The sequence below is a fragment of the Tetrao urogallus genome (assembly GCF_951394365.1).
Source record: "Tetrao urogallus genome assembly, chromosome: 2".
Classification (NCBI taxonomy): Eukaryota; Metazoa; Chordata; class Aves; order Galliformes; family Phasianidae; genus Tetrao; species Tetrao urogallus.
The window spans coordinates 8,314,884-8,329,039 of record NC_136814.1 but is presented as its reverse complement, the minus strand read 5'-3'; the positions used below and the strand labels follow the sequence as shown (position 1 = coordinate 8,329,039).

Genomic DNA, 14,156 nt, shown 5'->3' with positions numbered 1-14,156 from the left:
TAGGGTTGCAAATGCAAGCACTCAAAATTAGCGTGAGTCATTCTTGCATTGGCATGTAGTCTTTTAGGCATGCGATGTACCCTTTAATAAGGCAACTGCAAATTGTTTTTTGACTCCTCATTAGTCTGAGAATAGTTAGAGCATAGAAATTGAGCAGTGAGTGAAACCGCATATTTGGTGAGGAAGTTGGGGGTGTTTGTTGAAGGAGGTGTAGGAAATGAACAAAAAAGGCTGCCTCACCGTGATGTGATAAAATGCTGCCTTGAGGAATTCTGTTTTGTCACGTTAACATAATAATCTACAATGCTTTGGCTGAGGCTAGGCAAAATGTTGAAGCTGGATTTGATGTACTTTTTCATTTAGTGGGTGTCTAGAGCATAGTGACTGACTTGCAGCAGTGTTGAGCAGCCATAATTGCAGCTTGAAGAAGATTGAAGAAAAAGAAGTCTAGGTGTTGGAAAACAAAAGAAAAGATAGTTTCATGCTTTATCATCATGAAGTACGGTCCTAGCTGATTTAAGAATGTGCACAATCAGTGGGAACTGTCTATTTTGTCTCTGCTTGTAAAGTGGAGACTAAAATACCCTCCTGTTCTCCAGGGACCCCGTAAAGTTAAAATTTGGTGATGTTTGGATGTACAGTGGCTGAAAGGGATAGATGTCCCAGAAAGCCATGAGGAAAAATAACCCTGAGCTCAGTTTTGTATAGAGATGAGGCCTGAAACTACATGAAGGGGAGATGAAAGGGCGGCTGCTTAACTAACTGAGCATCCTTTGCCATGGATAGCAAGTAAGGCAAGGTCTGGGGAAAGAGAGCATAAATCATGTGTTCAATGAACATGTCACAAATGTGTGTGAGTCACTTGAAGCTTGAACAGCAAGCCTGGTGCTAGCAAACTTGTTTTCTACAGTTATTGCTCATTTTCTGAGCTTAGCAGTTCTTTGGCTTTTTAGCAGGAATACATGGATGTGTAATAACATTTGTAATAGGTGCAAGCTGACAAAGTGAAGGAGTTCATGGGAAGTTGTGTTAGAGGAACGCTGGACATTTTCCTCATCTGGCCCTGAAAGCTGCTCAATTCAGTCTCTTTTTAAAGGTTCTTCCCTTGCTGGAACCAGAGACCCAAACCACAGGGGTGCCTCATTTATCTTCCCAGTTCAACCAGGGCAGAACAGTTGAGATATTCCCAGCATCACAGATGTGTAGATAGAAAAGTAAGCTGTCCAGGTTGGAACTGTCATCATTTTAGAGAAAAAAAAAAACCAAACAAAATGGGAGAAAGAACTGGGTAGCCTGAAGTGCCTGTGGGAGTCTGTAGGATCACCTCCAGGTGCTGTCTTAAGCAGCTTTACTCCTCAGCAGGCCTGTGCTTTGTGCCAAGCAATGCAGTGGGCTGGACGATCAGTCACGGTCCAAGTCTATTTATAGGGCATTTCAGCAACCCCTCCTGTAGCTCCTGTTTCCTTATTTAAACTAGCCCTCACACTATGTCTTTTCCTCTTGTTTTCCCTGGCAGAAAAAAGGAGCAGTTGTTTTTCTCCTGGAAATTCAACAGAGCATTTCTGCTGTGGGCCTTGATTCTCACCCCTCTGGTTTGGGAGCTGCTGGAGGGAAGGGCTGTGCAGGAGGCACTTAAGTGCGCCAGACCACTTCTGCTGCAGGGATGGGCTGAGAGAACGCGAGCGAGGATGAGTAGGAGATGAGGGGGAAGTCTGCCTGGCCATGCAGCCTGGTGAAGAGTGGAGCTGGAGATGGGAGCTGGCTTGGAGTGCTGCAGAGGCGCGTTGGGCCTTTGCTGAGCCCTGCCAGAAGCTGTCTTTCAGAACGGGGCTGAAAGCGTTTGACAGGCGTGCTGTGGGCAGGTGGCCTGATCCTGCTCACGTAGCAAAAGGGCTGTGGGGGGAGGGCTTAAAATGATGGCAGATCAAATCAGATGCAATTTCAAGAAACTGCACTGTGGAGGTCTGCATTAGAATCTAACTGCCTTAGAATAACGCTCTTATTAATTATTGTTGAGTTTGTTAGCACTTCCCCTACGTTTTCCCCCCTTTGTTTTCCCTTTTCCCTTTCCCCTTCCCAATGGCCCAGATGTAATTTCAGTGTTACCATGTTCTGTTGGCTGTTTGTTAGGTACAGTGTTGCTTTTTCAAAGTTAAAGGAGGATTTAGTGACGTTCAGCTGATCACAGGATGGCTTTGGTTTAAAAGCTCATTAGCTGGGACTTGTCTCCTGTTTGTCTCTTCTGGTGATGTGCCTGTCACACTGACAGAAAATCATGTCTATCTGTGTCTGTGTGTGTGTGTATTTTTATTATTGTCACCAACTCTTCTGGTAGGAGGCAGTGTTGATACAGTTCTTGAAATGAAACTTTGCCTGCACCAGTGAGTGTTCATCTTCTGGTTCGTTTTATAAAGGTGATCCTTGGCTAAGCAGGCTGTCAGCATCTGGGCCTCAGACAGCAGATGTTTGGTATGTGTCAGCATCAGCCACAAAAAGAGGTGCCATTAGCTTTGTGAAAAGTGGCGTCTGGAAAGAGGGGGGAGTTCCCTCTGTAGAGAAGAAGCTGCTGGTTTTGGTCCATTTTTGTCCAAATGTTGCCTATTTACAAGGTGACACCCAAGGAAAGCGGTCAACTCGTTACAAGAGTAGATAATGGCAGGTCAAAGGAAGTGGTTTTAAATTGAAGGAGGGAAGATTTAGGTTGGATATCAGGTGGAAATTCTTTGCCAAGAGATTGGTGAGGTGCTGGAACAGGCTGCCCAGAGAGCTTGTGGATGCCCCATCCCTGGAGGTGTTCAAAGCCAGGTTGGATGGGGTCCTGGGCAGCCTGGTCTAGTATTAAATGGGGAAGTTGGTGGCCCTGCCTGTGGCTGGGGGCAGAGGGGGTTGGAGCTTGATGATCCTTGAGGTCCTTTCCAATCCAGGCCATTTTATGATTCTATGTGATTCAATGACAGCCTGACTGCAGGTGAGCACACATTCAGCTGATTGCTGCCCTGTACCCATTGCACATCCCCATCAGAAAAAGGGGGAATGGTGTTGGGAGCTGGAAGGGACAGTGAGTGGGGCTGGGACTCATGCTGTGGGGATGGTAGCTGTTGCAGTGTATTCTGCTGCTCATTGAGCTTCTTCATATAAAATAAACTCTCAGAGTAAAGCTATGAGCAGTGTTGTTTGCTCAGCTGTTCAAAAGTTCATCCAGGCCTGCCTAGGAATAATGAGATTAGGTTGGAATTCATGGAATAAAAATTGTAGAAATTGGATTCTCTCAAATTGCTGTTTTTTTCCCTCCTTTCCTCAGGTGTCCCCAGTCACACTATATTTAATTGGATTCTGCAAGCACAAAACAAAGAAACTTGCTGAAATTTCCCATCTAATTAGACATCTTTGAGAGCTGGAGATTTAACAAAAAAAGAAAAAAACAAAGATGGCAAAAATCTCTGATAAAATCACAAAGGAGTTGGTGATATTCAGCAAGAAAACAAAGACCTTCGGGTGGAAATGAGTGTGCAGTGAGTGTATGGCTGCGTGGGCAGACAGGGCTCCTTTCTCTGCTGGTTGCTTAGGCTGCGTTGTGCCCACAGCTTCCCCATTCTTCAGCTTCATGGCTCTTCCCAGCTTTTCCACCTCTGCTTCCATCCATCCATCCATCCATCCATCCATCCATCCATCCATCCATCCATCCATCCATCCATCCATCCATCCATCCTGCCTCTTCTGCCCCTGCTGTCTAAGCACTTGCTGTCACCCACGGCTCATCTGCAGACCTCAGCTTTGCGCAGGCTGAGGGTTAGGAGAGGCCACCGAGGCGTGCTGGTGCTGCTGCACCCAGCTGAGTGTGGGGAGCACCTGGGTGGCAGGCACACGCCATGGAGCTGCCAGGCACAAACCTGGCACTGAGAGGACACAGTGCAGAGGTGCTTCCTTTAGGCTGCTGGATAGGATTGTTTCACACCTTGATGTAGCAAAGTCCTGTTTAAGCCTTAAGGGTACCTGAGAGGCAAGCCCTTCTGCTAGTCTTATTACTACAGCAAATAGGGAGTTTTAATCTGAGGATTTGAGTGACAGAAGGATGGAACTGTAATGGGCAGGGATGCTGTAGAGCTTCAAGGAAAAGAAAAAAAGCCTCATTAATTGGCTTCAGATAACAGTAGTGAGATTGCTTGTTCTTTCCTGATGAAACTTCAGCAGGTTTTTAATAACACCCTTACTGCTCAGCAGTCACTTGTGCATCAGCATTCCTCTCTCATTTGTCCTACAGCATCACAAAATGGGCGAAGTTAAATATGATTTTTTTTCCAAGCTTACTCTGAAACAGAAGTACTCACAGTTGGCATTTTTCAGGACTAGCTGTTACAGCTTCAGTACTGATCCTGCCTCAGTCCAAATTGATGAGCAAAGGTCAATGTGTTCTCAGGCTATTTTGCTGCTAGAATAATTTTAAATTATTCTTTCTAGGTGTGTTGACCTCAGCCTACTAATTCTTAAGGATTTAAGTGTTGTAGCCGTATTTAATCTGTATTATAAATTCTTGTCTTGTGGTTTGCTTTGCTCTATCAGGTGTAAAGATGGCCCATACTGTGCATTGCACTTACTGTATTTTCATTAAATAAATTCCCTCATCAGAATAAAGCCAAAATAAAGGACAACTTGTTACAGAAGATCTGTACTTACAGCCTTGATCTTTACAGGGCACTGAGTGTCCCACTCTGTGCTGTGTACTCAAAAGCCAGAGCTCAGCACCTTGTAAGGACAGCTTGGGTTCACTGAAGTAGCTCTTGCTCCTAGTGCTCCAGGTTTCTTAACTCCCATTCTTAACGATGTCCGTTACAGTGTTGCTTGGAGCCATACATTTGAGAAAGCAGCCTTTTGGAGTCAGCTACTTGTTACACCTGCCTGTGCTGCTGAGTCAGGTCTGCACCCTTATAATAGTTTTAAGACAACTGTTTCTTTTCTTTCTTTAGGCTCATAGCTGGCAGCCTGGAATCAAAAACCCATACCGTGGGGTGGTGGTATGGCCTGTTCCTGAAAATGTTGAGATTACTGTGACACTTTTTAAGGTATGTATTTTTTTATATAAATAATCTTCCATGTTTTGTAAGCAACATACAAAAACAAACAAAAAAACCCACCGTGTTTATGGGTTAAGTCATTACCTGCACAACCTCAGTTCCGCAGCAGAGAAGGATGGCCTGTGTCCTGCCAAAGGTTGCTGTTAACATTGAAATATCCCATTGAGTTGATTACAGTGTGTCACCAGCATAGAACTGAGTACGTGTGTGAGTGTGCATGTAGTACATGTGTAAATCCTTGGCATGGGTTTTAGTCTGATTGGTTTTCTTTAAGTGTTATAAACCAGAAGTCGTGAAAGCAGAGCCATTTCTAGACTTCCTTGTTCAGCTGCAGTGCAGTGACTCTGTTTTTATCTTGATAAAGAAGGAAGATCCAGCTTCAAATTTCACGATATTTAGGGTGTCACACTGACACCACGGTACTTGCCTTAGCTCAATCTTATGAGTGGATTTGGAGTATTGAATAGTACAGAGAATTTATGATTTTGCAGGTATTTTTTTCTGAGGAGCTGCATTTATTTGTTTAAACAAAAAAAGTATATGTGACTCCAAATCAAGGAGAGGTGGTGGAGTCACCGAGCCTGGGGGTGTTCAAGGAAAGGCTGGATGTTGTGTTGAGGGACATGGTTTAGTGGGAGCTATTGGGAATAGGTGAACGGTTGGACTGGATGAGCTTTGAGGTCTTTTCCAACCTTGGTGATTCTATGATTCTATGATTTTATGAGACAAATGAATGGTTATGCTAGAATTTAATTTCCCAGTAATGATGGACAGAGTCCTTTCTACATAAAGATAAACTGCAGCTTTGGATGGTGTCTCCTTATTTGTAACTGTACCCTACACAGCCTAGGGCAAAAGTTATTTCTGTGTCCTGTTTTTGGGACTTCCCTGTATAACTAGTTAGAAGTGGCTTCTTGTTAGCCACTAAGCTCACAAATGTGAATTTGTGATTTGGTTCCATGAGACTGTGAAGGGGAACTCTCTGCTATATATTTTTGTCCTTGTATGGCCAATGAAAGGAAACCTCCTGGGTTGCTGGTGGTGCTGTCATAAATTTGTCTCTCTTCATAGCAGACACGTAGTCTTCAACCGAAGTTCAAAAGTTCACTAACAGAAATTGTTTGCCTTTGCATGCTTCAAGGGCCTCTGCTTAGATTAAGTCATTTGAAGCCATTATGTGACTATGCTGCGTATCTGTATAATCTGAATATGATTATGTAAGGCATTTTACATAATTATATATTATAATTAATATTTTTAACAGTTAAAGTGAAGCAGAAATGCACATAGTTCTTCAGTGTGTATGTGCTAGCATGCTATGTGAGGAGGTAGAAATGAAGTTTTGTTTGAATGCAGCTCTGCAATGCAGGGGCTCTGGAATACGAATACCTCCCACCCCTCTCCTGCGGTCGCACACTGCCGTGTTATTCCTAGCTGCTCCACTTCAGGGCTGGGTTTGGAGTGTGAGGGCTTGCACCAGGCAGCGAGAGGAGAGAAGGAGCCTGTGCCGTGCCTCTCTGCAGCCTCAACGTGCCCAGCATGTGACTGCAAACAGATCTGTGTGCTGGGCTGCTGTCTCCCCACCCACTCTCTCCAGAACTGAGTCTGTCTCTTTTCTTGCCTCCTGTGAGAGTTGGTCTGGAGGAGAGAAGGAATGTGAATAACCCCATGGGCATTGCCTTCTGGAAACAGTGCACACTTATCTCTAGGGGAGCAAGTACAGAGTTTGCTTGATCTCAGTGTTTTGGTTTTTTTAAAAAAATCAATAGTCTCAGGCAGCTTTTATGTAAATCTGCTCAAACTGATCCTCTGGATTCTCCAAAAAGAGTGCCCGTAATTGGCTAAAGTCCACTTTTTTTCTCTGTAGTGATCTGCGTGTGTGACAAAGCAGTGCTTTTTGTGTAAGTTGGGTAATGCACCAGAAGAAGCCCTGTTTGTCTCCATGAGAACCCCCTGGGTGAAATGCTGTGAGTGAAATACTGTTGTTGGCAGAGCATGGCATCAGTGCTGTAGCAGCATTCAGCTGTAGTGTAGTTCTGTCCTGGCACCTGAAGAGCTGCTGTTTCTGTAGCTGATACATTCTGGGTGAAGATGGTCAAAAGGATCTAGCTATTTTTTGCACAGTTGATGGATTGGCTGGCTGGCACCAGAGCAGTTAGAAGCATGTAATAGCAGACTGCAGTAGCCTTTTTGGGAGCTGACTTCCAAGTTAGGTATTTATATCATTTCCGCTGGAGGGAGGGAGGCTAAAACCCTTAAAGTTGTAAAGCTCAGAAAAAGAATTGTAACCTGCCATCCTTAAGTTCCTTTAGGAGCTCCTTCCCTGTGAAAAGGAGTAACTGCTGACCATTTATCACTTCACAACAACCACAATTAATGTGGCCTTGCTGTTTTAAGAAACAGTGGTTGTCCCTTTATGCTACAAGTTGAGAAGCTGAGGGAAACTGGGGGCTCAGAATCTACTGATGGGAGCAGGTTCTCTGACAGAGCTTTGTAGCAATCGCAGATAACAAATGGGCACAGTGGTGCTGTTTGAAATAGAAGCACAGGGAAGGGAAGAGCAGACTCCAAAATAGACAGCTATGTGTTTTGGGAAATGATTCACACTGTAGTGGCTGTGCGTTTGTAAGTGGCTGTTGAAATGTGTTGCTGGTGGGATTAGGAGATAAGTTGAGGTTTCAAGTGCTGATGAGAATGTTAAGAATATCCTCTTCAGTAGTCACCTACGGACACTTGAGAGCTGGCTGGGGAAGTGCCTGTGATGGGTCAGCAGATGAGGTACTTTGCACTGTCTGCACACCCCTATTTTGGGTGTTAGTTTGTTCCCAACAGCGTATCTGTAACTCAAACAGAGCAAGTACTGAAGAGAAAATAACTTTCACTTAAAAAACTTTCATTTCTAATAGATAAAAAACTTCCTTTCGCTTTATTCTGGATTTCTAGTAAAAATTCATAATGGACTGAAGTCATGTAGGGAGAAGCATTAAAGGGATCTGCTGATTGAGCCTCCTGTTCCTAGCTCTGGCTTCTGTCCATCCAGCTGAAGTGCTCATCTCATGAAAAGTTCTGTCTATTCTGAAAGCGTCACTTCTTTCTCAGCTGTGCTGTGCACTGGTCTTTGGTTATGTCTTGGAAGTCTCAGCTAGAATGGGAGGAAAGAAGCACTGCGAAACAGTGAATGTATCGTGCATTTTAAGTGTGATATGTAGTGCTTTCTTAGAAAGATCCACAAGTGCCAGAAAAGCTAACTGAAGTCACATTTTTCATTGTTGCCATGGTTGTGCTCCAGAAGTTCATTTTCAGAGTTGCTACGTAAGTAAGATTTAGCTGTTGTGTGTGAAACCCTGCATATTAGTGTTTATATGTACAAACCTATGTTTATATCAACTGTGAGAGGTTACATATGAGAAATATTTCCGTGTCAGGTAAGGTCAGTGCTTTTAACAAAGCCAAGTGGGTGTCAATTGTACTGTGAGTATTTCCATTGCAACAATGTTATTTTCTAGCCTAAAAGAGCACAGAATGTTTGCTCATCTGGAGTAAGCATGGACTTTGCCTCTCTTGATTACAAACAGCCCTTGTTTTGTCAGTAATACATGTGGTTTATCACACCAGTGTGCTGTTGCAACAACAGGGAAGACTACCAGCTCTTCATTCCAAAGTCTGAGAAAAGACTCTTTGAATGGCATGGTCTTCTAAGGACAAAACAGTCAGTTATGAGTAAAATAAGAATAAAATAGGTAGAAAAGGGGACTCATATGATTGCCAGTATTCCCGTCCCCACATATTTATCTGAATAAATTCCATTGCCTTTCTTGACAGCCTCAGTCATACTTTAATTACAACACAGAAACTGAGTGCGTGCCCTTCAGTATGCACAAATAGGAATCTATCACCTTTGAGGTGTTTGTGTCTGTTTTGGTTTTTTTTTTTAGAAATGGAGAGGCTTTGCTCTTTGCAGGAGCTCTCTGCTCTTTTGCAGAAACAAAAAAAGTCCCAGCAAGTCGACATGAGAGCTGTGCCGCATAAAGTGAGAACAGCCCGAGGGGGCAGGTGAGATTATCAGCCCTAGGCAATCCTAAGAACAGCTCTGTGTCCTGCCAGCCCATAGCCCAGTGATGGGAGCTGTTGCCAGGTTTCAAACTGTTCTGAAATCCCACCTTTCCGTGCAGTATGAGGGGGGTGGGATGTCTTGTGGTTCTTGGTCTTTGAGGATTTTGCTGTAGTGCTTCTCTCCTTCAAAATTTAGCTTGGGTGTGGGACAGCCGGAAGAGGGAGAGGTAGATTCACTGTAGCAGAGAGCGTGTGGGTCTGGGGGAATTCTGTAACTGGCTTTGTTTCAGGCTCAGTGTGTGTGTGTGTGTGTGTGTGTGTGTGTGTGTATAAGTCTATAATTTCAAACATTAATAAGGACAACTGACTTCTATGCATGTCATCAGTTATTCCCGTGAATAAGCTGTAATATCTGTGATGCATCTTTGCAGAGTGTTTTCTGTTTGGAGATGAACAGGCATACCCTGTAGTACCACGCAGGACAAAGCCATTTTCTGATTAATAAACAGTACGTTGTTTCCTTGTCATAAACCAAATCTGTCTCACTGCAAAAGCTGCTTCTCTTCAGTATTTTTTTTCCCATGAAGTTAGTAGGTTTATTTTACATCACACTCAAATTCATGTAATTTAGCTTGCAATAACAAATGTCTGTGTTTCACTAGTGTTACTCTGCCTTTTCTTCTCCCCTGTCTCAGGAGAGAAAAAAGCCTTCAGTAAAGTCATCTCCTGAAGTGAAGAGCAAATCGAGGTTTGGGACATAATTGTTCAGGAGAGACCACTGGCTTTGACCTGACTCCATAGAGGTTAATCCATAAGAGAAAAGCAGCTGTGTAGATAAGACAAGATGGTCTGTGTCAGTGTCACGGAGTTGACTAGATCAATCTATGTCCGTGACAGGGGCGACAGGCCCCTGCCCTCCCCCCCCACCCCAGTCCCACAAAAATGGGAAGGAAGGAAGGAAGGAAAAGAACAGCGGCAACAATCTATGGAGGAAAACTTATTTTACTATAATATCGGAATACAAAATAACACAATATATACAATTTAATTGAAATTGAGATTAATAAATCAGACAAGATAAGAGAGAGGGAGTTCCCGGGACCGATTCAAACCTGAAAAAGCTTGGAACGGCTAGGAAAGCACCCTCCAGCACCCACTGCCAGGCAGCAAGAGAGCGCCCCCCCCACCCGGAAGGGCCAGATCCCGTGACTTCGGTAATGTACAGGGATAGGTACCTGGGATTGGGGCAGTGACACTTTAATGCCCCGTACACTACATGATGTTTTGATGTGGAATACTGAAACCCAAAGTAAAAACAACAAACAAACAAACAAGAAACATAGAACCATAACATTCCACCCCTTATTCTACATCGTTACATCATGCTTAAAATATATATATACATATATACAAACAGAAAAAAAAAAATGATTACAATGCATTACACACACATGGCTATATATATACATCTATATATACATAGAATTAGTAACTGCACTCCCCTGGCATCAAGTTTCCCTGTGGTACACACTGGACATCCCCATTCTTTTGCATTACCCACCAAGTGCATCCTGGTCCCTGGGCAAAAACTGTACCACGGAGAGGTTTGCCCTTTCCAGAAGCTGGAAGAACCCAAACTGCCTTTCCTAACATGTTCTTTACATGTACAACAGGGACTTTATCTCCCTCTACGGTATGTAGGGAACTGGATTGGTTAGGACCATCACGATTGATAGATCCTCTGGTATTGACCAACCAGGTGGCTTCTGCCAAATGCTTCTCCCAGTGCTTAAATGTTCCGCCACCCAGTGCTTTTAGCATCGTTTTTAACAATCCATTGTATCGTTCAATTTTACCAGAGGCTGGTGCATGGTAGGGAATATGGTAAATCCACTCGATGCCATGATCTTTGGCCCAAGTATTTACAAGAGAATTTTTGAAATGAGTCCCATTATCTAACTCAATCCTTTCTGGGGTGCCGTGTCGCCACAGGACTTGTTTCTCGAGACCCAGTATGTTGTTTCGGGTGGTAGCATGGGGTACTGCATATGTTTCAAGCCACCCAGTGGTTGCCTCCACCATAGTAAGCACATAATGCTTGCCATTGCGAGATCGTGGCAAGGTGATATAATCAACCTGCCATGCCTCCCCATATTTGTACTTTTGCCATCGCCCTTCCTCCCAGAGAGGTTTCATCCTCTTGGCTTGTTTGATGATGGCACATGTTTCACAGTCATGAATAACCTGTGCAATGGCATCCATAGTTAAGTCCACCCCTCGGTCTCTAGCCCATTTGTATGTTGCATCTCTCCCTTGATGACCTGAGGTCTCATGGGCCCACCGAGCCAGAAATAATTCACCCTTGTTCTGCCAGTCCAGGTCTATTTGAGCCACCTCAATTCTGGCAGCTCGGTCTACCCGATGGTTATTTTGCTGTTCTTCAGTAGCCCGACTCTTGGGCACATGAGCATCTACATGACGCACCTTTACAACTATAGTCTTTGTTCGGGCAGCAATGTCTTTCCACAGTTCAGCAGCCCAAATAGGTTTACCCCTTCTTTGCCAGTTATTTTGCTCCCACTGCTGTAACCACCCCCATAAGGCATTTGCTACCATCCACGAGTCAGTGTAAAGATAGAGCATTGGCCACCTCTCCCGTTCAGCGACATCTAAGGCCAGTTGGACAGCCTTTACCTCTGCAAATTGGCTTGATTCTCCTTTTCCTTCAGTGGCCTCTGCAACTTGTCGTGTGGGGCTCCACACAGCAGATTTCCATCTGCGATGCTTTCCCACAATACGACACGATCCATCTGTGAACAGGGCATATTTCTTTTCATTCTCTGGTAGTTCATTGTATGGTGGGGCCTCTTTAGCACGTGATACTTCTTCTCCTGGTGGTGTTCCAAACTTTTTACCTTCAGGCCAGTCCATGATGACTTCTAGGATTCCTGGACGGCTGAGGTTCCCCATCCGTGCTCTCTGTGTAATCAACGCAATCCACTTACTCCAAGTGGCATCAGTAGCATGATGGGTGGAGGGAACCTTTCCTTTAAACATCCAGTTCAGCACTGGCAGTCGAGGTGCCAGAAGAAGCTGTGTTTCAGTACCGACTACTTCGGAAGCAGCCCGAACCCCCTCATATGCAGCTAAGATCTCCTTTTCAGTTGGAGTGTAGTGCTCTTCAGACCCTCTGTACGCCCGACTCCAGAATCCCAGGGGTCGGCCTCGGGTCTCTCCTGATGCTCTTTGCCACAAACTCCAAGTGGGACCGTTCTCTCCAGCAGCAGTGTAGAGGATGTTCTTTATACCCTGTCCCGTCCGTACTGGCCCCAGGGCCACGGCACGGGCTATCTCCTGTTTAATCTGCTCAAAAGCCTGCTGCTGCTCAGGGCCCCATGTAAACTCATTTCTCATTCGCGTCACATGATAAAGGGGGCTTACAATGAGGCTGTAGTTTGGAACGTGCATTCTCCAAAAGCCCACTGCACCCAGAAAAGATTGTGTCTCTCTTTTGCTAGTGGGTGGAGACATAGCAGTGATTTTGTCGATCACATCTGTCGGGATGTGACGACGGCCATCTTGCCACTTTATACCTAGGAACTGAATCTCCTGGGCAGGTCCTTTCACTTTGCTTCGCTTAATAGCAAAACCAGCACTCAGAAGAATTTGGATCATTCGCTCTCCTTTTGTGAAGACTTCTTCTGCTGTATCGCCCCACACAATGATGTCATCAATGTACTGCAGGTGCTCAGGAGCACTGCCCTGTTCCAATACAGTTTGGATCAACCCATGGCAAATGGTTGGGCTGTGTTTCCACCCCTGGGGCAAACGGTTCCAGGTATACTGAATGCCCCTCCATGTGAAAGCAAATTATGGCTTACATTCTTTGGCCAAAGGGATGGAAAAGAAGGCATTAGCAATGTCAATGGTGGCATACCATTTGGCCGCTTTTGACTCCAGTTCATACTGGAGTTCTAACATGTCCGGCACAGCAGCACTCAGTGGGGGTGTGACTTCATTCAGGCCACGGTAGTCCACCGTCAGCCTCCATTCTCCACTGGCTTTACGCACTGGCCATATGGGGCTGTTAAAAGGCGAGTGAGTTTTGCTGATCACTCCCTGGCTCTCTAGCTGACGAATTAACTTATGAGTGGGGAGCAAAGAATCCCTGTTGGTGCGGTACTGACGCCTGTGCACCACTTTTGTAGCAATCGGTCCATGTTGCTCTTTTACTTGCAGCAGCCCCACAACAGATGGATCTTCTGACAGGCCAGGCAAAACAGACAGCTGCTTAATGTTGTCTGTGTCCACAGTAGCTATTCCAAAGGCCCATCGATACCCCTTAGGATCCTTGAAATGCCCCCTTCTGAGATAATCAATACCTAGTATACATGGAGCCCCTGGGCCCGTCACAATAGGATGTTTCTGCCAGTCCTTACCAGTGAGGCTTATCTCAGCCTCCAACACAGTCAATTCTTGAGAGCCCCCGTCACTCCAGAAATATGGATTGATTCTGTCCCTTGGTGACTCAAGGGCATCAGAGTGCACTGTGCACCAGTGTCCACCAGTGCCTTATATTTCAGTGGTTCTGATGTGCCAGGCCATCGAATCCACACAGTCCAATATACTCTATTATCCCTTTCCCCCCCCTGACTGAGGGCAGGGCCCCTCTATTCATTACCTGTGGTAACTGGAGCAACTGCACTGGTGGTTGATCTGCTTTGTAATTCTTTCACCCGGGCTCGTAGTACAGGAGTAGGTTGACCGTGCCACTTCCCCATGTCTTCTCCATGGTCACGTAGGTAATACCATAAGGTAATTCACGGTGTATTACCCCTTACTTGAGCCGGAGAGCGTTTGCTTCTAACAGCTGAGATCTTTGATGGTGCACGTGAGAAGGAAGGTTCATCGTCTTTAGTTAGGTGGACTTGCATACATTTTATCATCTCCTTCACCTCCTTCATATCCTTCGATAGACTCTTTTGATTATCCTGATCTTCATCAAGCGTCTCTGATACTGCCACAGGTTTG

The 14,156-nt window shown here is 45.0% G+C and overlaps 1 protein-coding gene across 1 annotated transcript in view; it reads left to right on the top strand.

The window, feature by feature from the left end:
• EHBP1 (EH domain binding protein 1) overlaps positions 1-14,156 on the top strand; it is a gene marked incomplete at both ends in the record, with an annotated part of 202,604 nt that overhangs the window by 27,759 nt on the left and 160,689 nt on the right. The window contains one exon of the mRNA XM_079532785.1: positions 4,965-5,060. Coding sequence (XP_079388911.1) covers positions 4,965-5,060 — 96 coding nt within the window. The remainder of the gene's footprint in view (positions 1-4,964; positions 5,061-14,156) is intronic.